General features: G+C 48.7%; 2 protein-coding genes across 4 annotated transcripts; both read right to left on the minus strand.

Annotated features, from left to right (window-relative positions):
* Nucleotides 1–1,040: 1,040 nt before the first annotated feature.
* On the minus strand, nt 1,041–12,313 carry LOC142818981 (granzyme-like protein 1). 3 transcript variants are annotated; one of them, XM_075902544.2, is made up of 6 exons: nt 12,176–12,313; nt 9,297–9,449; nt 9,071–9,218; nt 5,631–5,763; nt 4,553–4,804; nt 1,041–1,894 (listed from the first exon to the last, which is right to left on the minus strand). In XM_075902544.2, exons 2-6 carry the CDS (start codon nt 9,346–9,348, stop codon nt 1,760–1,762), a joined length of 720 nt encoding a protein of 239 aa, XP_075758659.1. In that variant the 5' UTR covers nt 9,349–9,449; nt 12,176–12,313; the 3' UTR covers nt 1,041–1,759. The 3 variants fall into 3 exon arrangements, with proteins under 3 accessions (XP_075758659.1, XP_075758658.1, XP_075758657.1); XM_075902543.2 differs by lacking the exon at nt 12,176–12,313 and adding an exon at nt 9,578–10,839; XM_075902542.2 differs by lacking the exon at nt 12,176–12,313 and having other exon boundaries at nt 9,297–10,840.
* On the minus strand, nt 12,261–16,258 carry LOC102454962 (mast cell protease 1A-like). Its single transcript, XM_006118212.4, has 5 exons — nt 16,101–16,258; nt 15,859–16,006; nt 15,566–15,701; nt 14,828–15,079; nt 12,261–12,754 (listed from the first exon to the last, which is right to left on the minus strand). Exons 1-5 carry the CDS (start codon nt 16,162–16,164, stop codon nt 12,623–12,625), a joined length of 732 nt encoding a protein of 243 aa, XP_006118274.1. The 5' UTR covers nt 16,165–16,258; the 3' UTR covers nt 12,261–12,622.
* Nucleotides 16,259–20,674: the final 4,416 nt, after the last annotated feature.

Below are 20,674 nucleotides of genomic sequence, written 5' to 3' on the forward strand. Positions count from 1 at the left end.
CAATGTCTGAAACATTCCTTACATAAATTAGGAGAAGATTAGTGTTTCCCTGAGCCAGGCTTGTCTACCCTGTACCTGCTTTGGCAGTGTAGCTAAGCTGGCAGAGCCCCCTAGTGTAGCTGCTGTGCGATGCTGGTGACTAGTCCACCTGCCTCCTTTGAGCAACTTTCCATGTGTCCTTGGGAGCCTTTGGGGTGGGCGTTGGTGCAGTGCCCCATTTTGCCAGCCCTGCTGCCTGTTGGTGGGATGATTCTTTTCATGCTCCTTGCCCATGTACGGACGCTGGCAGAACTTTGTAGTGTAGACGTAAGCCCCCAGCTTTAGCTGTGAATGAGACTCAGAGTGGGAATAACCCTCAGCTTTTCTCAGTCTGACACTCCCAGAGTGATGTCTGGAAACGCGAGGCAATAAGACTCCTAGCAGAAGAGCACTTTGAAATGCAGCAGAACGTTTATTTTTCATGCTCTTGACAATCCAGCAAGACAGCAACAAGGAAGGAATGAAGCTGTGATCAGACCAGGGGCTATGCATGAGTGGAGGCATTAATTCTGACTTGCTGGGGAGGGGCACAAGCTCCTGCCAGAGTTGGGAATATTGGCCTGAATTCAGAAACGTGCAGGATGGTGTAAGTTAGGCTCCCTTATGCCTGCTGCTCTGGTTACCTGCACTCCTGTTCCCCATGTCTAGTGCAGCTACCAGGGGAAGCCCTAATGTAGACCTGCCACCGGAGTCTGAGCAGATCTACATGATGTTGAACAGACCTGGGAGCTAGCCCTGCCCTGCACCGCACCGCACCTTGGCTGTGTCTAGACTGGCAAGTTTTTCTGCAAAAGCAGCTGCTGTTGCGGAAAAGCTTGCCAGCTGTCTACACTGGCCACTTGAATTTCCTCAAGAACACTGATGATCTCATGTAAAATAGTGATAGAAATGTAGCCGTGTTAGTCTGGTGTAGCTGAAACAAAATACAGGACGATGTAGCACTTTAAAGACTAACAAGATGGTTTATTAGATGATGAGCTTTCACCCACGAAAGCTCATCATCTAATAAACCATCTTGTTAGTCTTTAAAGTGTTACATAGTCCTGTATTTTGATCTCATGTAAGATTGTCAGTGTTCTTGCGGAAATACTATGCTGCTCCCATTCGGGCAAAAGCATTTGCACAAGAGGGCCAGTGTAGACAACGCGGTATTGTTTTGCGCAAAAAAGCCCCGATGGCAAAAATGGCGATCGGGGCTTTCTTGCACAAAACCACGTCCCCAGATTGGCACTGACGCTTTCCCGCAAAAAGTGCTTTTGCAGAAAAGCATCCGTGCCAATCTAGATGCTCTTTTCTGCAAATGCTTTTAACGGAAAAACTTTTTGGGTGGACATTAAGACCCAGAGGTTCCCCAAATTTTTGCATGGCCCATGGAGCTGTGTATTCTGCATAAGGGTAAGGATGGCTCTGTAGGTACTTAATCTCTTAACCTATATGCACCCCACTGGAGTTTAAAATGTGATGCCCACTAAAGTTGTCTACCACCTTCCCACTGGGGTGTAAGCTGCAGCCATAACATTACAAACCTTGGCGTTTGCATGTCTAAAGGGATTTATCTTTTCTGAGGAAGACAAAAGTGGCATCACATCTTTTCTTAGCTCTAAATTGCCACTCGGCTTTCCAGAATAGGGAGGGGGAAGAGCTACAAGCTACAGCACAAGGAAACGCCAGCTTTCAAAGGCTGCCACTTGTGCAGGAGAAGATTTGGCTTCTTTTCTGCTTACTCCTTCATGATCTCCCGAATCCAGGGGATGTAGGAGGCAATGCGAGTGTAAAAGCCAGGAGGAGACTCAAATTCATAGGAGAAGATCCCTTCTGCTATCCCCTCGCAGACTAGAGGGTTACCTGCGTCCCCCTGATGAACACAAGGAAGATGTTGAACACACAATTTTCATACACCCCCTTCCTGCTACATTAACAAGAATGGAAAATAGCTACAGGGGCTAGGAAATGCTGAACCTACTGGCTGCCATTTTGACCCCACTGAAATCAATGGCAAAGCTCCCATTGATTTGAATTTTTTTCCCCCAAGATTCACTCTAATCGATGAGGTGATTATGTGCTCCTGGCATGGCTGCTGTGTGCGAATAACGGCAATATGGCTCACTACAAATTTCCCATCATTTCTTGGACTGCCTTGGAGACAACTTCTAGCTTCAGAAGTTAGAAGAATTGTCAAGAGGGTGACCATTTTAGACTTGATTTTTAAGGGGCTCAATAAATATTAGAATGAGGACAGTAAGTGTAGGCCTACTGCTTAGCAAGGAAGGAGAGCTAACAGACAATGGGGCAGGTATTTAATCCCTACTTTGCTTCAGTTGACATTAAAGAGATTAATTGCGGCTAGATACTTAAAACCATAATTGCAGCAACAGGGAAGGAACACAAGCCAGAAAGAGAGAGGCCAGGGTTAGAAATCTTTAGATGAGTTAGATGTATTAAAGTTGGCAGGGCCTGACAAAATTCATGATTGGGTCCTTAAGGGACTAGTTGAAAAATTCTTTGAAAAATTGTGGCGGCTGGGTGAGGACTCAGGACTGCGGAAGAGTAAATGCAGTAGCTCTCTTCAAAAAGGGGAACCAAGAGGACATGAGGCGTTCTCTGCTGATGTCTTTCCTGATATTGAAGTTAGACCATTGAACTAATTATTTAACAATTATTTTGTACGCAGCTCAATGCTAACTAAGTATTAGCCACCATGAATTTGTAAAGAAGAAATCATGTCAAACCATCTCCATTTCTTCTTTGCTATTACTGACCTAGTGGCTAGAGGGGAAGCACTAGAGGTGGTAGCTTGGTTTTAGTAAGGTTTTCTGCTACAGCCCCACATGGTGTTCCTATAAGCCAACTAGGGAAATACCGACTAGATGAATGGAAAGCGAGTACTCAGAGCCGTTATCAATGGTTTGAAGTCAGACTGGGAGGGTGCATTGAGTGGGGTCCGTCACTATTCCAATCATTTCATTAATGGCTGCTTGGGTAAGAGACTGTAGTGGATGTTTACAAAATGTGCAAATGGCACAAAGCTGGGGGGGCTTCCAGCTGGTATTCCCACTAATCTTTTCCACCTATGTGCATTTGTACAGAATAAATTTTTCTGTGTGCACCAAGGCATTTGTGGAAGTGCACCACTCGTAGAAACAAAACCTAGTTGTGGGTGCTATGCTAATTGGAATCGGCGTGGGTGCACAAGTGCATAGTTTATAGGGGACAATACTTCTGACCCTTCAGAGAACATCAGAATTCAAACTAATCTCAAATAGGAGAACTGGCCTCAAGCCCACACGATTAAATGTAATAAGCCAAAGTGTGTCATGTAAGAAGGAGAAATCAACTGCAAAGTGGGGTTAACTTAACAGTATAAGGGGGTCATAATGGATCATGAATTGAACAAGAGCCAGCTGTATGATGCAGTGTGCAAAAAACCAACAACCCTACCATTCTGGATTGTATTAACAGGAGCGTTGTATGACTGGGGACTCTCTAGCTGGGGTATGTGTCCAGTCCCAGGTGCCACACGTTAGGACAGAGGGGGACAAATTGGAGACTCCAAAGGAGAGCAACAAAAGTTATAAAAAGTTTAGAGAACTTCATCCATGATGAAAGATTGAAACAGCTGGACTGAGGTGGGAGGGGGCACACGTTTTCAAATGTGTTAATGGCTCTTGTTAGAAAGAGGACAGTGATCATTTGTTCTCCAAGTCACTGAAAATAGGACAGGATGCAACGGGACAAGTGATTTAGATCAGCTAATTGGAAGCTTTTCCTACTATCAGGCTAGTTCAGAACGAGAATAGATTGCCCAGGGAGGCCGTGGAATCCCTCTCTGGCAGTCTTGAAGAACAGGTTGGACAGAGACCCGGTGGTGATGGTCTGCGTTTATTTGGTCCTGACTTGCCCTGGGGGTTGTCATTGCTTCCCAAATGTTAAATGGGTACAAAGAGGGAGTGTCTTTGGCTCATTCTGTACAAGTGCCAGTGACCCCACGCAGGCCAAAGCCAGCGGGAAGCAGGCTCAGATTACAGTGCAGGCCTGACAAGCGGCCAAAAAGTTTCTAGCGTGCCTGTTCAGCTGACATGGGGAGGGGCAGGAAGAAATGGAGAGGGTGCTACGGAAGAGGAAGTTAGAGACAGAGAAGGGGAAGATAAGCTGGTAGGAGACACAGAATAACCACGACAAAGGGGTAGGCACCTGTCACAGCCAGAATGAGGTTTGAAACCCGCATTTCTTAGTGTGTCCCGTGGCACACCGATGTGCCGTGGAGAGAACAGAATTAAAAATGGCCACCCTTAAAGGGACAAGCCGCCTTCACCCCTCCCCCTCCAAACTTTTTTCCCCCCTTAACCAAAAAATGTTGCTGTTCCTCGATCTTCAAGTTTAAGGAACTGTTTTAAACTAATGTTTAGTAACCTAGGTAACTTACAGACTGATCTGCCAAGGTTAGGCTAACCCCATGTAGCTCTCTGTGGCCTGCCTCCCAGTCCATCCTCTCCTAGATGCCTCTGCTACTGACCTGGCTGGAGTCCTTGACCCACTGTTTGCTTCCTGCGCAGATTATGTTGTCCGTTATACCAGGGTCCAAGGAGCGGCATTCCTTTGGCGGCCAGGTGGTGACAGTGGTCTCAAAGAGCTTGTTGGGGGCTTTCCCATGGTCGATGTTGCCCCATCCAGCTGTGCTGCACTGGCTCCATGGGGCAACCACCTTGTTGGCCTTGGGCAGCTGAATGTAGTTGACGTATTCATTGACTTTGGCTTTCCCATTCAGCTGGGGGGAGGGAGATTCAGAAATGTTAGTTGCCCGGCAAAGGCTCGGTCCCCTGCAAAAGGGAGCAAAAGGACGACATGCCTCACTGTTTTTCCCTTCTCTATCGCATCAAGCTGAACTACTTTCCCTCCTGTCCTGTTCCTACCCAACCCCTATCCTGTCACTTAATCAAGAGACCTGTGGTCATACTAGCCTCCATCGCTCATTTGTTACCCTTTCAGATACGCCCCTTTATGCTTTCCCCCTTGCTGCCCCTCATCTGGGCAGAACTCCCCAGAAACATCCCCAAAGCCACCTGCTTGTTTCCCCTTCAGACCGCTCCTCCAGCTCTCCTTGGGTGTGATGCTTACACAAATGTCAACAGTCAGAAGGTAGCTGCTGTGCTCACTGCACCGTGTGCTGGGTGACATATAGCATCTCCTTTGTTGTACTCTCCTGTCAGCCTACCCATCTGTCTCTGGTCTTAGATTAAGCTATTTAAGGCAGGGCCCATATTTTTGTTCTGGTTTTTTTTGCACAGGACTTGTACACCTGGGCTGTGGTGTGTGCCTTTGGCTGCTAGCTGCCATCATAAAAATCTTCATCCAAGTCAGGCTCCCCAAGGTGGGGTTTATGCCCACCCTCCCAACCGCAAACCCCAGATTATGGACCCATGCTGGCACCCCAATCCAAATTTTGGGGAAAGGGCAGAGCCAGTGCTGCACTTTACATCTTCAGCTCCCCTCTGGCGTAAATGACTTCTCACCACAGCCAAGCACCAAACCTGGAAGGACGCTCTGAGGTAGGAACGCTGGAAGCGACTATAAGCCTGTTAGGTCTTCGTTACCTTCAGCAAAAGGATGTCGCTGACTGCAGAGAGTTTGTAGTTCGAGGGTTCGTAATATTTTTCAACTGCAAATGTTTGCTGGGAGTCCTCTTGCTGGTGGATATTGTGGGCTCCTAAGGTGACTGTCAGGTTCCTGACATTGGTAAAAGCAAATTAATCACACGGCTGTTCCTTTGCTGGCTTGCTCTGTAACTGGGTGGTAGCTGCACCTGACACCCTCCCACTAGCTACCTAGAAAAGATGGTGCAGCCGTAAACAGAAGGAAGCCTATTGCACAGCCTAGAGACATAAAGCTAATGGAGATCTGTGAGCTGATTTCAAAGGGTCTTAATGTGAGCATGTGTTTCCCCAGACAGCTGCTTCCTGGCCCTTAAGGAGTCCTTAATGTGCTTGAGAATCAGGCCTGTCTATGGGAGTTTGGGGTAGTTAGGGCATCAGGACATCTGGGTTCTGCTCCTGATTCTACTGCTGGCTCATTGTGTAACAGAGAAAGGGAAGGGATGACTTGATCACAGTTTACTAGTGCCTACGCAGGAAACACATTCAATAAAGGGCTCTTCAGTTTAGCAGAGAAAGTCTAACAAGCCAGTGATTGGAAGGTGAAGCTAGACAAGAGTAATTAGCCACAGCGAGGATTTACTAGGGGCGGATTCTCATTCAGATGACTTTCAAATCAAGTTTGGATGTTTTTTCTAACCAATCTGTTCTCAGAATTATTTGGGGACCATTCTCAGGCCTGTGCTATATGGGTCAGGCTGGATGATCAGTGGTCCCTTCTGGCCTTAGGATCGAGTATCGGTCAGTATTCGTGTTAACAATTCTGGAGTTAAATATTACAACGCATTTTCAGATCCAATCAGATGAAAAAGCAAATCTTTCCACCAACACCTGCTCTGGGCTCTCACTCACGGCCCCCACCTGCCCTGAGAATGTCCATGTCTCTCCCAGCTCTTTCAGTCAGTCAAAGCAGGGCCACTGGCAAGATGCGCTCTGCTCCGAATGCAGAGCAAGTAGGAGAAGGAAGAGATGGGTTTCAAGCTTTTGAAAGGTGACACTAGTGCTGGCAAAAATGTTTCGGATAGACAGCGCCACTGAGGCTGTGTCTAGATCATACAGTTCTAGTGGAAAAAGATACGCAAATTGAGAGCTGCAATTTGCGTATCTTTCTGATTCTTTTTTTGGAAGAGGCTTTTCCAACATTTGGCTGGTCTACGCTGGGCCAAATGTTGGAAACATCCTTTTTTGGAACATCCCTTCTTCCTTGTAAAACGAGGTTTACAGGGATGCCAAAAAAAAACCATGTCTGCTTTTCTGAATTTTTTTTTCAGAAAAGCAGATGCATTCCTTGGACGTGGCAGAGTTTTTCTGGGATATCTTCAGTATCCCAGAAAAACTCTGAAGTCTAGACGAAGCCTTGGTTTGATTTGGCATGGCATTTTCCCCTAAATGAGATTGACTGGATGATGCTGCCAGATGGTGCTGCCAGATTTTTGAAAATGTCAGTTTTGCTGAGTTATTTTGGCCAACAAAAGTCTGAACAAGTCAGTGTTCATCTGTTTGAAAATGTTACACTTTTATTTTGGGGGGTCAAACTGAGTTGAGTGTTTTTTGTTTCATCACAAAATGCAAACACACTTGAACATCCCTTTCAAAGTAAAAATGTTTTGTTTGACTCAACTTTTTTTAGTCTCTGAAATTTTTTAAAAATCAACCTGTGTCCTAATGGTTTTTTGTAATGGTTTTTGGAATGGCCAATGAACCAAAAACTCTGGTTAGAGACAAGGTGGAAGAGGTAATATCTTTTATTACCACAGTTAAGGGTTTTTTAAAATAAAAAGAAAATGTACCTGCTTTATTTAAGTCACTGCATTTTTCAAAAATAGTTTTATGACGTTAATTTTTATTTTGGATTTCTTTAAAAAAGGGATTTACAATTTTTCTTCTTACCAAAACCAAATTATTTTATGTAGAAATTTCATCGTGTATTTTTTCTTTATCCCTATAAACTCTTATTCACTATGTTTTATCAAAAAGGGCTACATTTCAGAGTAGCTTGCAACAACATTTTCTCCTAGTTTGTCTTAAGCAATGATTGAGCCGTGCCAAAACAGAGCACTACTCCAAATTGGTTTTCTCTCTTCTGTAAGGTTTATTGAGAAGCAGTCCTATTCCAGGTTCATCCTATTTTTCTGGCTCATCTTGGGTTCAATCCAGGGATGACTAACTTAAATTCTTACAGGTACTATTGTATTGCAGCTCTCCTTGGAGGGACCCTAAGGGCAAGAGGTTAGGAGGGTACCTGAAAAATGTAAGTGTAGGGTAGAGGGCAGGGAGGTTGGGGAGTGATAGGGTGTGAGGGGCTCCGGGCAAGGGTTAGGGATGTGGGGAGGGGGTGCAGGAGTCAGGGCAGGGGCTTGGAGATGTGCAGGCATAGGGCTGGGGGTGTGGGAGTGCAGGAGTCCGGATTGGTGGGTGAGGAGGGGTGCAGGGCAGAGGAGCTGGGGATGTGTGAAGTGAAGGAGTTAGTTGGAGGCATGGGAGCTCGGGGCAGGGGGCTGTGAGGGGAATGCACGAATCAGGTTGGGGAAGTTGGGGTGTATGTAGGGGTGGGTGGGGAGGGCAAGGGGGTACAGAGCCCTATCCCCCTCCAAGATTCATATCAGGGCTGCTTGCTCTTCTCCTTCCTGTGCCTGTCAGGGAGTGAAGGCAAAGAGCACAGCTCATCTGCCCCCTGCACTCCTCAGCCAGTGAGGAATGCAGCACTCTGCACTTTCCCCTCGCTCCCTGATGAAAGGGATCAGCTGGCAATGTCCTGTACAAGTCCGGGGGCGGGGGCGAGTTTTGTCCACTCCACCCTCCCTAAAAGGCACTTTAGGAGTGGGAGGCTCGGGGATGGAGCAGTCATGGCAAGGGGGTGTGCTTCCAGCCAGTCCCTTCCCCTGCCTACTGAGTCTCTCTTTTCTGTGTGGTTTTATGAGCAGCAATCCCATTCCAGGCACACCCTATCATCCTGGCACAAACAAACCCTGGCCTTGCTTTATGTGATGATGAGGAAGCTGCATAACAAATTTGCTAGCCCTAGCTCTTACGGCTTAAACTTTGAGAAGAGGAGTTCTTGTCTAGGCAGATCAAGACAGACAGACAAACTAAAATATCTACATTAGTGACGAGGTCTGGCAAGCTTTAGAGCTTGTCACTTACTAATGGACGTCGGTGCAATACAAGAGATTAACTCCCACATTTTCTCTAATGCTCTAGGTGCACCACAGCTGCACCACCAATGCATACGTTAGTTGGTTCGTCCACTGCACATGTGAGGTATAAACCCAAGAAAAAGGGAGAGGTATTTATTATTTGCAGTGCGGGAATGCCTGGCATCCCTGGCCATGGATTGGGATTCCCTTGCATCAGTGCTGTACAAGCACCAAACAAAATCTTACCCCCTGCAGCGAGCAGCTGTCATCACCCAGCCTGGGTCCACCAGAAACCCTCCGCAGAAATCCGAGGTGTCTCCCTTCAGATAGGCCATGTAAGGTCTAGAGTGGGCTTTGGCTTCGTGCCCTCCCACGATCCAACTGCATGAAGCTCCTGAAAGAGAAACATGCTCCTGGTCTGGTCTTCCCTCACCTGGTGCGTGGCTGTCCAGACCTCGGGCTCTCTACTGACCTGAGTAGGCTGATGCTGAGAGCAGGAGCAAGAGGCCAAAGGGTCGCTTCATCTTGGAGTTCTCTGCTTTGCCAATCCCCTTCCAGGCCAAGCTGCAATTCTCTGGCCACTCCTGGCCTGGTTTTATAGCCTGAGGTACGTGAGAATTAGCGCCTAGAAAAACCACAGGAGCTGGGTTCAGCTGACTAATCAACATAGAATCAGTTTGCTCTTGCATAGCTTGGAGCAGTAGCTACAAAATGCCTCTCAGCAGCAGCTAGTGTGGTCAGGGCAGAACTCGCCTCTGCAGAGTCAGCACAAGCGCATGTATCAGTCGTGTCTCCCAGGACCTCTAGGTTAAAATGGCAGCTTCTGCAAAGGGCATTTTGAATTTGGAGTGGAACGTTCCCAGCAGTGGAACAAGTTTCCTTTAATTCTTTGCCCTCCTCTCGTAGTAATTTCCTCCAAGGGCTGGGTGCTGGTTGCACCTGGATTTTCCCTCTGGGCTCCAGGCAGGTCAGGCACCCTCAAGCCATTGCTGCTCTTGGGTGGAGGCACGTGTGTCTCCCTTCCGACCAGGGTATTTCCAGGCAGCGCTGCTGTTATTTCAGGCACAAGAGCAGCCCTGCTTCGATTCTGCCCTCAAGGCCAGTGCGCTTTAATTGCTGCAGTTGGCAGCCACCTCCAAACAAGCAGAGTGTTTATTCTGAAGATAAAAGCACTGCAGGGAAAACATTAAAAACCACAAAGGAACCTACCTGCATAAGAAGCTGTATTAACAAGCAGCCAAGCCCCTGCCACACACACATCCCAACATGGAAGGGCTGCTCTTGCCAGAGCCCAAGTTCATCACCCTTTAGCTCAGAATGGCAACCCCCTCTTCTGTGACCCCTGCAGGCCAAAGTCCGTCCTTTAGGACTCGGGCCCTCTGTAGACCGGGGTCCTGTCCAATCCATTCGCTGGATCCAGGAAGAGGCCCTGAGTCCGTTTAAACCCAGGTTATTTATCCCAGCATCTTTATCTGCTGGTCTCCAAAGAATCCCCCTTCAGCCTTTCAAGCGACCGGTAATCGGTATCTGTTTTCAATGGGTCCCCTCATAAGCAGTGCTGAAAGTAACTTAACATTTCCATTTCTAGGTCCTATTGCAATCAAGGAATCTGCCTGCTCTTTAACGAGATCCCTGCTGACTTTTGCTGCAGCTCAGCCCGCTCCTGCTGGAGCTGGATACTAGGGCACACCCGCTTCCTTTCATCTCTGCTCATAAGAACAGCCAGACCAGCTCAGAACAACGGACCATCAGCCCACTAGTCTGTCCTCTGACAGGGGCTAGTGCCAGGTGCCCCAGAGGGAATCCCAGGCCTGGCAGAGACCTCAGGAGTCATCGAGTCCAGCCCCCTGCCCAAAGCAGGATCAACCCCAACTCAATCAACCCAGCCAGAGTGGTGTCAAGCTGGGACTTTGAAACCTCTAGGGATGGAGATTCCATGGAGACTAAAGTTGTTGAGCAAAAAAACCAGGAGCACAAAACAGGTTGCTGCGCCTTTAAGAATCCACACGTTCCTTGCCCCACCCCCCACCCATGCCAGATGCGGCAGAGGAACAATGTCCCCACCAGCCTTCCGTCCAAGAAAAACAGAAAATACCAGACGTTTTACATGCCCGGTATCTTCTGGTTTTTTTACTGGACAGGGGCCAGAAATAATGTACTGTCCGGGTGAAAACCAGACACCTGGCAACCCTAACCAGAGAGACAATCCTGAATGATTTCCTTCCCACATTTATTCCAAGCTAAACTTCTACAACCTCTCAAACCAGTCACAGGGGAGCTATGCTGGAGGTTACAGTCTTGAAAGCACCTCTCCCTGTTGACCTGTTTTCCAAACCTCCCTCCATCAATCTACTTCTGTTAGGACCCAGGAGTTCTGGAGGCCAAGGGAGTTAATGCCCCAGCAGGTATAAATGGGCGAAGCTCTACTGAAGCCAGGAGCCTGAGGCGGATTGGTGAGAAGCTGAGTAGAGCTCTTAAATGCTGAGGTTTGGCGATAGCTGCTTTATCACTCTGATACCAATAACTTTGACATGTCTCCCTGCGCAGATCACCTTTTCTGCCTCCTCAGATTTTTTTCCCATGATGTCACATCTGCCAGTTACTGATAGCAGCAGCCACATGAGGTTGTGTTTTTGGGGGGGGGGGGGGCGGGGTTTGGCAGCCTTCTCTTCATGCATTTGTTTATCCGCTTTAAACTCAGTTAGAAACAGATGAGTTTCTCTCTATGGCACATGGTGGCTCTACCTGGTGGATGGAAGATAGTGAGATGTGCAGATGATCAGGTAATGGGGCCAGATCACATCCCAAGTTTTACTGTGTTGTCTCGAACAGAGGCTAGGACCAGCAGCATGGTGTGAGAAACCCAATTACTAAACAAACTACCCCTCCCCAGGGAAGCTTCTTCCCTTACGCATAGAGTTAGGCTAGCAAATGTTATGAAATGGAAGCAGAGAGTAAGTGGTGCAAAGAGGAGCTTTAAGGAAAACACCAAACCATCATGCTTGGCAATGAAACCATGTGAGCTGGCACGGCTGGGTGTGCACATAACTGGCCTAACTCTGTTCTGACTGACTTCAGTGGGAGTTTCTGCAGCAATCGGTGACCGACCCAGTGCAACAAGAAAAGCACAAGGAGGCAAGGGGCAGGATGTGAGCGGGTTTGTACCCAAACTGCACTGCCTGCAAAGCTGATCTGGCGGGTAGATGTTAAAGGCTGCTCAGCCCAGGATCAGAAAACCACATGGGTCGTTTTTAGTTCTCTTGGTTCACTTCCCTGTGGGGGGTGTGAAGTCACCTCTGGCCTGAGTTGCTCATTTATACCCCTGCAACACACTGAAATCAAAGGGCTTACCCCGTTGCAGCTGGGAGCAGAACTTGGTCCTGATCAGAAACCCCCTGAGAGGAGACACTGCGAAGGGAGAGAACCTGAGACACGGTGCAATGCAGACAGGAGTTTATTTTCCAGGCTTGTTACAGGCCAGGCAGCACAGCGACAGAGCTGGGATGGAGCAGTGATCTGTGGGGAAGGGCTGTGAGAATGCAGGCCTGGGGAGTCGGGCTGAAAATGTGACGTTCCTCTTCTGAGCCAACAGCACCCAGGTAACAAGGGACCTGTGGGGCACACAGCCGCCGAGCTCCAAGGCCACAGACACAGCAAGAGCAAGCCTTGTCCCCTGGGATTTCATACACACCCCGAAGGGAGAGAAAAGCCAGTGGATGCAGCATGAGAGAAAGCAGCACAGGGCTCCAAGGCAGCACGTAGTGGAGGAGAAGCTGGAGCATCTTCCTCTCCTGTCGTCTAGCCCATGACCTTTCTGATCCACTGCAGGTAGTTGGCAATGCGGGTGTACACAGCGGGGGGGAAGCTGTAGCCAAAGGAGACGACTCCCTGTGCCACCCCATTGCAGACCAGAGGCCCCCCGGAATCTCCCTGCCAAACAGAGAAGAGGTCACATGAAGAGGAGGGAATTCAGAGGCTTTCCAGACACAGAGCCAACTTAATCCCTAGTGCTTCAGGAGGGAGCCGAGTTAGTCTGTGCAGGAGAAACTTAAACAACCACCATGGTCTGGTAGCACTTTATAGACTAACAACACATGTCGATCTTTCGGGGGCACAGCCCACTTCTTCAGGTGAAGAACTCCGGTCATCCGAAGAAGTGGGCTGTGCCCTCGAAAGCTCATGATCCCAGCTATGTGGTTCGTTAGTCTGTAAAGTGCTACCAGACCATTGGATGTTTTTTAAGTTCATCCCTAGTGTAACGTGAGTGATTTCCACGCCTGTACCTTAAGGGTCAACCCACTGAGTTGGCTGTTCCACACAAGCTCAATGCAGTTGCTGGGTGTGACTGCAACACAAAGCTGATGTGCTCAAGAAGCTCTAATTCTACTGGCTCAGATACCAGAGCAGTGAATCGGCCGCAGTGTGATAGGATGTGCAAACCCATCCAGGGCCCTGGGTCAGCACCTCCCAGGTCCAGCTCGCTCTGCTGTGGCTTCCCTGCTCTGGTACCCAAGCCAGCTAAATTAAAGCTTTCTGCTTCAAGACCACTGCCCATGTGACTGCAGCAGGGGCATTCCCACCAGCTCGTGCTGAAGATGTCTGGACTAGAGCTGTGCTAATAATGGCTTTTCCAGATCGTGCCAGGTCCACACGACAGAGAGGGGTAGAAAAGGGGTCAGGGCAAAATGAAACACTTCCTTGGGGGTAAGGATGTTAAAATGTGGTTATCAGGCTAATCATATAGTCAATACAATTTGTATTTACTATACAATTAGTCGATAGGACTGCTCTGCAGAGCCGCAGTGGGGGTAGCACCAGGACCCACCTTGAGCTGGGACTGAGCCACTTGTGCTGTGGCTCTGCATTTAAAATACAGAGGCACAGGGATAAGCGTGATCTGGGACTGCTGGGTCCCAGCTTGCATTGAGCCCAACAGCACCTGTTCACAGCGGACAGCCCTGATCACTGAAACGGGGGCTGGTGCCGGAGCAGCCTCTGTTCACGGTGGCCACCTTTGTCCAGCACAAACAGAGGCTCCTCTGGCACTAGCCCCTGTCAGGGGGAAGCATGCAGTACCTTGGGGATGGTGTTGAGAGGAACCAGCTTTTAAGCCAGCTCCCCCCAGCACTGGCTCCTGTTCCTTAGCTGCCTGCTGCAGGGAGCACAGGGCCAGCGGGGACTGAAGCAGTCTCACGCTCACATGGGTTCCCAATGCGGCTGCTTCAGCTTTTGAAATGTACAAGAGCCCCTCCGGCCCATGGGGTCTTGTACATTTCAAAGGATGAAGCGGCTGCAATGGGAATTGGCACTGCCCCCATAGAGCCAGCTCCCCCCGAGCACCGCCTCCTGCTCCCCCACTTGCTGCCTCTGTCTGTTAGAGACAGCAAGGGCAGGGGACTGACTAGTCAGGTCACTACTCAACTATCCGATAAGCTTGTGCTTATCAGATAGTCGCTTACATCTCTACTTGAGGGCGGAGCTTTTGCAAGGCAAACAGAGGGAAATTTCCAGAGGGCGAATTGAAAAGTCACAACCGTTTCAATCTGACCGAGCCAAAGCACCCTGCTTTGACTGTGTTCAGAAACGTGGAGTGAGTTGTTTTGTTGATGGAAACCATTTGGTGAATCGCGCACACACTGGTGCCACGTTTTGGGTGACCAAAATCTGCTTTTTTCTCCCCCAAAAATTTGTAGGTTGAAAATTTTTGCCCAGCTCTAGTGTAGACAGGATGCAGTAAGGCGGGGTGAAGGGAACCCATCAGTGCTAAGCCTTGTGCTCCCATAGATTTCCCAGCTGAGTAGCAAACTCTCCTCCAGAATGCAGGGCCTGGTCTGGTCTGGGAAATTAGGGGGAAACCCTTAGGGAAGACACATGAGTGGGCAGGAGATTTGCATCCGTGAGTCTCTCCTGCTGGGAGGGAACCCAGGCAGCCCCAGCCAGGAGCTGAGATGCTGATCCCACCACTTCCCCATTCCCCCGTTTGCCAGTGTGTCCAGTCCTGACCTGGCTGGAGTCTTTGAGCTGGTGGAAGCTGCCGGCACAGATCATCCCATCGGTGAGGTGGGGGTAGACGTTGAGGCATTTCCGGCGGCTGTAGATGGTGACGTTGGTCTCAAAAAGCCTGTTGGTGATTCGCTCTTTGTCAATGAGGCCCCATCCCGCCAGGCTGCACCTGGTGTCCGGGGGGAGGTCACTGCTGGTCTTGGGCAGGGGGATGACCTGGACGTATTTATTCAGCTTGGCCCTTGCTGTCAGCTGGGTGGGAGGAAGAGGAGGAGCATTCAGGCCCAAGCAAGAGTCAGTAGAATCTGGAGACAGGCGTCAAGCCAAGAGCGTGTCTCAGGGAGCAGATGTCTAGTACCCCCCCTTGCCAGGTGATGGGAGAGGCTGTACTCAGCATTGAGCCCTGATGCTTGCACAAAGCAGTCTAGGGGGCTGAAAGGTGCCAATTCTGCATGTAGCTTGGAGGGGTGTGGGACAATGTGACTGACACTGGGTGATCTGTGCTGGGGGGGAGGGGACTGACTGCTCCGAACCCCAAGAAGTCCAGGAAGGCTGAAGCTATAAGAACTGCCTGCGGTTTCCTTTCTCTGGCTGGCCCAGCACACAATAGTAAGGCCCAATTTGCAAAGGGGGCTCTGGCGTCTTCCCATGCAAGATTACCTCTCTGTTCTCAGCTCTCCGCACGAGCCCCTCAGCAGTTGTTGGGGTGACCTTCCCCAGGGCAAACAAGTCACTTACCTTTAGCAGCAGGATGTCATTATTTATCAAGACATTGTTGTATTCAGGGTGCATGTGGTAGCTCTCAACTCCCAGCACCTGCTGCGACTCCTCTGGCTCGTGGATATTGTGAGCTCCCAGGATGACAGTGATATCCCTGAAACCGGCAGGAGACAAATGTGGGTCACTTTCCTGAGCAAAGGGGGGGAGGCTGCAGAGAGAGCTGGCTTCATACCGATTAGCAGATGAAGCCTGTTTTTAAAATTTACTCCAGCAGTCAATACAAGAAGGACAAACCAGGCACCAGTACCTACCCCATGCAGTGAGCAGCGGTCATCACCCAGTCCGGGGCCACCAGAAATCCCCCGCATCCGAAATCACCAGAGACCTTCAGGGCTGCCATGTAGGGTCTGGAGTGGGGTTTGGCTTCGTGCCCCCCCACAATCTGACTCCGCAAAGCCCCTGAAAGACAGACAGATTCCTGAGCAGGAGCAGAGGGGACAGCTGGTGCACGGATCCTGGATGGTCACCTGTGCCCCTGGCTTCCTCTACTCACCAGCATGGACCGAGGAGTAGGACAGAAGGGAGAGCAGGAGCAACAGGCGCTGGGGCTGCTCCATCTCTGAGTTTGTGGCTCTCTGTGTCCTCTTCCAGACTCCGTGACCACTTGAGCCTCTTGCTGCCCTATGGCTGGTTTTATAGCCTCAGAGCAGCAAAACTCGGAAGCCAGGAAACCACATGTGGTGGGTTGAGCTAAACGATCCATGCAGAATCTGATCCTGGCGTGCCTATCTGCCACCTCTGGTCACTGGCTTCACATGCTCTGAAGCTGCCTGGCTCACTGAGTTGACAGCTATGGGGTGGGTGCAGGACAATGCCTCTCCTGTTTGCAGTTGGCCGGTAAAACAAGGACCAATCTGAATCCATAAAGGCCTTCCTAAGGAGCTCACATAACCCACGCATCTGCTGGGTGTGTTACTGTCCTAGTTAGTAGCATTGAGCCTACTTACAGCCTTAGTTAGCTGAGAGCTAGCTCACTTTTAGCTCATGAGATCCAGGCTCCTGACGTCCCAGGTTCAGTTCCACCTGTCAGCGTTACACTCCCAGCAGATGCCTCAGCATGCACTGTGCTCATGATAAATGCCCCCATAGATCAACACTGGGCATGGGATTTGCCTGTGAGGCATGGAACACAGGATCCTTTATACTCTCTCTGCGGCACCATGTTCTGAAGTCTGTGCTGTTATCGCCCATGTCACAGATGGGATGAGACAAGGAAAGCAACATTTGCAGCCTTTCCAGGGCTGAAGGTGAAGTGTAACCCCTCTAGGGAGTATGTGCTATAGGGGTCACACGGTGCCAGAGCCACTAGAGATATGAGTTTATTCTAGTCTCAGCTATGGAGCCGTGGCATTTCATCTCAAGTTGCGGCAGTGGGTGCTTTTGGCTCTGGAGGCTCATGGTGTGCTGGCGAAGAGGGCAGCAGACACCCAGCAAATCTCCTGGGGCTGATGGAAAATTGGTCCCAGCAAGGGCTCTGTAGAAAAGGCACCAAGGGGACAGATAAATAGGAGTGGAGAGGCCTCAGCCCCCTCCTGTCCTAGGTCTATAAAACTTCTCACGGGCACTGAAGCAGGACAGTCTCATTATTCCCATCAGGATGAAGTTTAATAAAGACAAATGTAAAGTGCTCCACTTGGGAAGGAACAATCAGATCCACACATACAGAATGGGAAGCGACTGTCTAGGAAGGAGTACGGCAGAAAGGGATCTAGGGGTTATAGTGGACCACAAGCTGAATACGAGTCAACAGTGTGATGCTGTTGCAAAGAAAGCAAACATGATTCTGGGCTGCATTAACAGGTGTGTTGTGAGCAAGACACGAGAAGTCATTCTTCCGCTCTACTCTGCGCTGGTTAGGCCTCAGCTTGAGTAGTGTGTCCAGTTCTGGGCTCTGCATTTCAAGAAAGATGTGGAGAAATTGGAGAGGGTCAGAGAAGAGCAACAAGCATGATTAAAGATCTAGAGAACATGACCTATGAAGGAAGGCTGAAAGAATTGGGTTTGTTTAGTTTAGAAAAGAGAAGACTGAGGGGGGACATGAGAGCAGTTTTCAGGTATCTAAAAGGGTGCCATAAGGAGGAGGGAGAAAACTTGTTCATCTTGGCCCCTGAGGATAGAACAAGAAGCAATGGGCTTAAACTGCAGCAAAGGAGGTTTAGGTTGGACATTAGGAAAAAGTTCCTAACTGTCAGGGTGGGCAAACACTGGAATAAATTGCCCAGGGAGGTTGTGGAATTCCCATCTCTGGAGATATTTAAGAGTAGGTTAGATAAATGTCTATCAGAGATGGTTTAGACCTCTTGAGGTCCCTTCTAGTCCTAGTATTCTATGATTCTATCTTACAGGCGGAGAAACTGAGGCAAGGGGTGCAGATGTTACTTCCACAAGCTTGCCCTGGGATGATGCTGTGCTGGTGTCTGCAGAGATTACATGGGGGTGCAAGTAAAGGCTACTCACTGAGCAGCCGTTTCCAACGCTGGGCTTGTCGTGTCTCTTCTACTCTCAGGAGCAAAGAGCTGGAAATAGGCTGAGGATGAGAGTTAAGTGTGAGTTTCATGCCCTGTCCTCTGGCTCTGTCCTCCCCTAACTGCCACATGTTGGAGCTTCAGCTCATGTGGTAGCAGCTTGTGCGTTTAGCTCTGTAAGCACCCAGCTCATACCCAACAGCTGTGTCTAGACTGGCAAGTTTTTCCGGAAAAACTTGCCAGCTGTCTACACTGGCCGCTTGAATTTCCGCAAGAACACTGATGATCTCATGTCAGATTGTCAGTGTTCCTGCGGAAATGCTATGCTGCTCCTGTTCGGGCAAAAGCCCTCTTGTGCAAATGCTTTTGCGCAAGAGGGCCAGTGTAGACAACGCGGTATTGTTTTGTGCAAAAAAGCCCCGATCGTGAAAATGGACATCAGGGCTTTCTTTCGCAAAACGGCATCTAGATTGGCACAGACGCTTTTCCGCAAACATCCGTGCCAATCTAGACGCTCTTTTCCGCAAATGCTTTTAATGGAAAAACTTTTCTGTTAAAAGCATTTGCGGAAAATCATGCCAGTCTAGACATAGCCAACATGTTGGCCAAGAGGTGGTGGTTTGGCATTGGATTGGGGTGATCTAGCGGGGTGACTTTGGGCAATTCTGAACCCTGATATGTGCCTCAGTTTCCCCCTCTGCAAATGGGTGTGATGGTGCATTTTGCATTCTTTATGGAAATATGCTTATGAATATACATAAATGGAAAATGCTTTATTCAAAATGCTTCTTGTAAGGAATCACTGGAAAAGTTTCTTCTGAATGGGTATAGTCTGCTTATACACATGTATTATTCCTGTATTTGAAGTTAGAAATATGAAGTATTAACCTGTGTTACTGATGTAGACACATGCTAATGAGGGCAATTAAGGATATTTCAGAAACTGGATGGTGCATTGAATAAGGACAATGATCTGTAAACGGATTTGTTTTTCCTGCAAAAACTATGAGGAGTCCTGTGGCACCTTAGAGATTAACAGATATATCAGAACACAAGCTTTTGTGGGTAAAACCCACTTCATCAGAAGAATTGGAATGGAAGTTATAGAGGCAGGGGTATGTATACTGTGTTAACGAGGCTAATCAAGTCTGGATGGAAGCATTTGGTATGGAAATGTGAATATCAAAAGAGGGAAAATTACCTTTGTAGTGGATTAATCAGTTATTCAGTCCTAAATTGATTATATTGAATTTGCAAATGAACTCTGTGAAAGAATCTTAGCAGAGTAACTGAGGGTGACATATTCCATGTAACCAGTTTCTTACAGTATTAAACTTAGCTGACATGTTTTATTTGATTGTGCTTAGTAACTTTTTACTTTGTATGTTATTACTTATGAAAAGTAGGATTTAAGTGGTTGTACTTCATAAAATCACTTCTGTTTATTAATAAACCCAGTGGAAATAATTGTTACAGGGGCAGGGAAGTGGCTGTGCAGCTCTCTTTATGCAAGAAAGGGGTGAACAACATGAGCTTATCCTGTATAAAACTTTAGACAGAGGAAGATGATTTATCTGGGGTTCAGATCCCACTGGGGCTGTGCTCCAGGCTGCTGAGGCAAGTCCCTTCGACTGAGCCTTCTCAGAGCTGAGCTGATACACTGCTAAGGGCTGTGACTCCACTTCTATGTCAGTGCTGGAGGAGGCCTGAGGGCCTGGCTCAGCAAGACAGAGTAATGGGGCCACCCGGGAAGGTAGGAAGCATTGGCTCATCAAGTGACAGTCACAAGATCTCTGTGACTGAAACTGTGACACTGGGGATAATAATATTGATCTTGGGAAAGCCCTTGGAGATTTAAGGCAGGGAAGTGCTAGACAGGAGCTAGGAGGTGGTATTCTTATATTATTATTTATGAATCCCTGTGACTGTGGAGTTTAAATTGTTCCCTTGCATATGTGTCTACACTTAGTTTCCACTCCCATCAGGTAGCCAAATCCTTAAGGAATTTCGTGTGCTCCTCTTGTTCTGTGGCAATGCTCAGTGTGGCCACCTCATTATTAACCTCTGGTGCAGACTGTCAATAAAAGATTTGTATTGTGCCACTGCAAAGCATGAAGCCATGGAAAGCTCCACTCCTCGCCTCTCCCACGGAGGATGATCTGTTAGTGTCCAGGACTCTCTGTGATGGCCGGAGACAGCAATCGCATAAGAAGGTTTTGAGCAGATTTGTATCTCAACTCAAGAGAAAAAAGGACGGGTTCTGGGCCTCCCCGCAGATAGCTGTCAAGAACACCAGACGGCTGATAGCGCCCTTTCTAATGTCATACATTTTTCCACTAGCCAGAAGGCGCTATCAGCTGCCCAGTCTGTAACTGAAAACCACACAGAGCCTCACTATTTCCATGGGGGGATATTGATCTCTGCAGAGAGCCTACGGAAAGCCTGAGCATCACTCAGCTCAGATGCTATAGACCCGAGCGCAACAGCAGAAGAGAAGAGGCTTAAGGCCTCACTTAGGCCAAGACTTTCAGTGCAGATGCCATGAAGGGTCCTGACTTTCAACAAGTGATGGCCCGGCAGTCCGTGAAAATCAGACCCCTCC

The sequence above is a fragment of the Pelodiscus sinensis genome, chromosome 32 (assembly GCF_052426305.1).
Source record: "Pelodiscus sinensis isolate ZL-2025 chromosome 32, ASM5242630v1, whole genome shotgun sequence".
Classification (NCBI taxonomy): Eukaryota; Metazoa; Chordata; order Testudines; family Trionychidae; genus Pelodiscus; species Pelodiscus sinensis.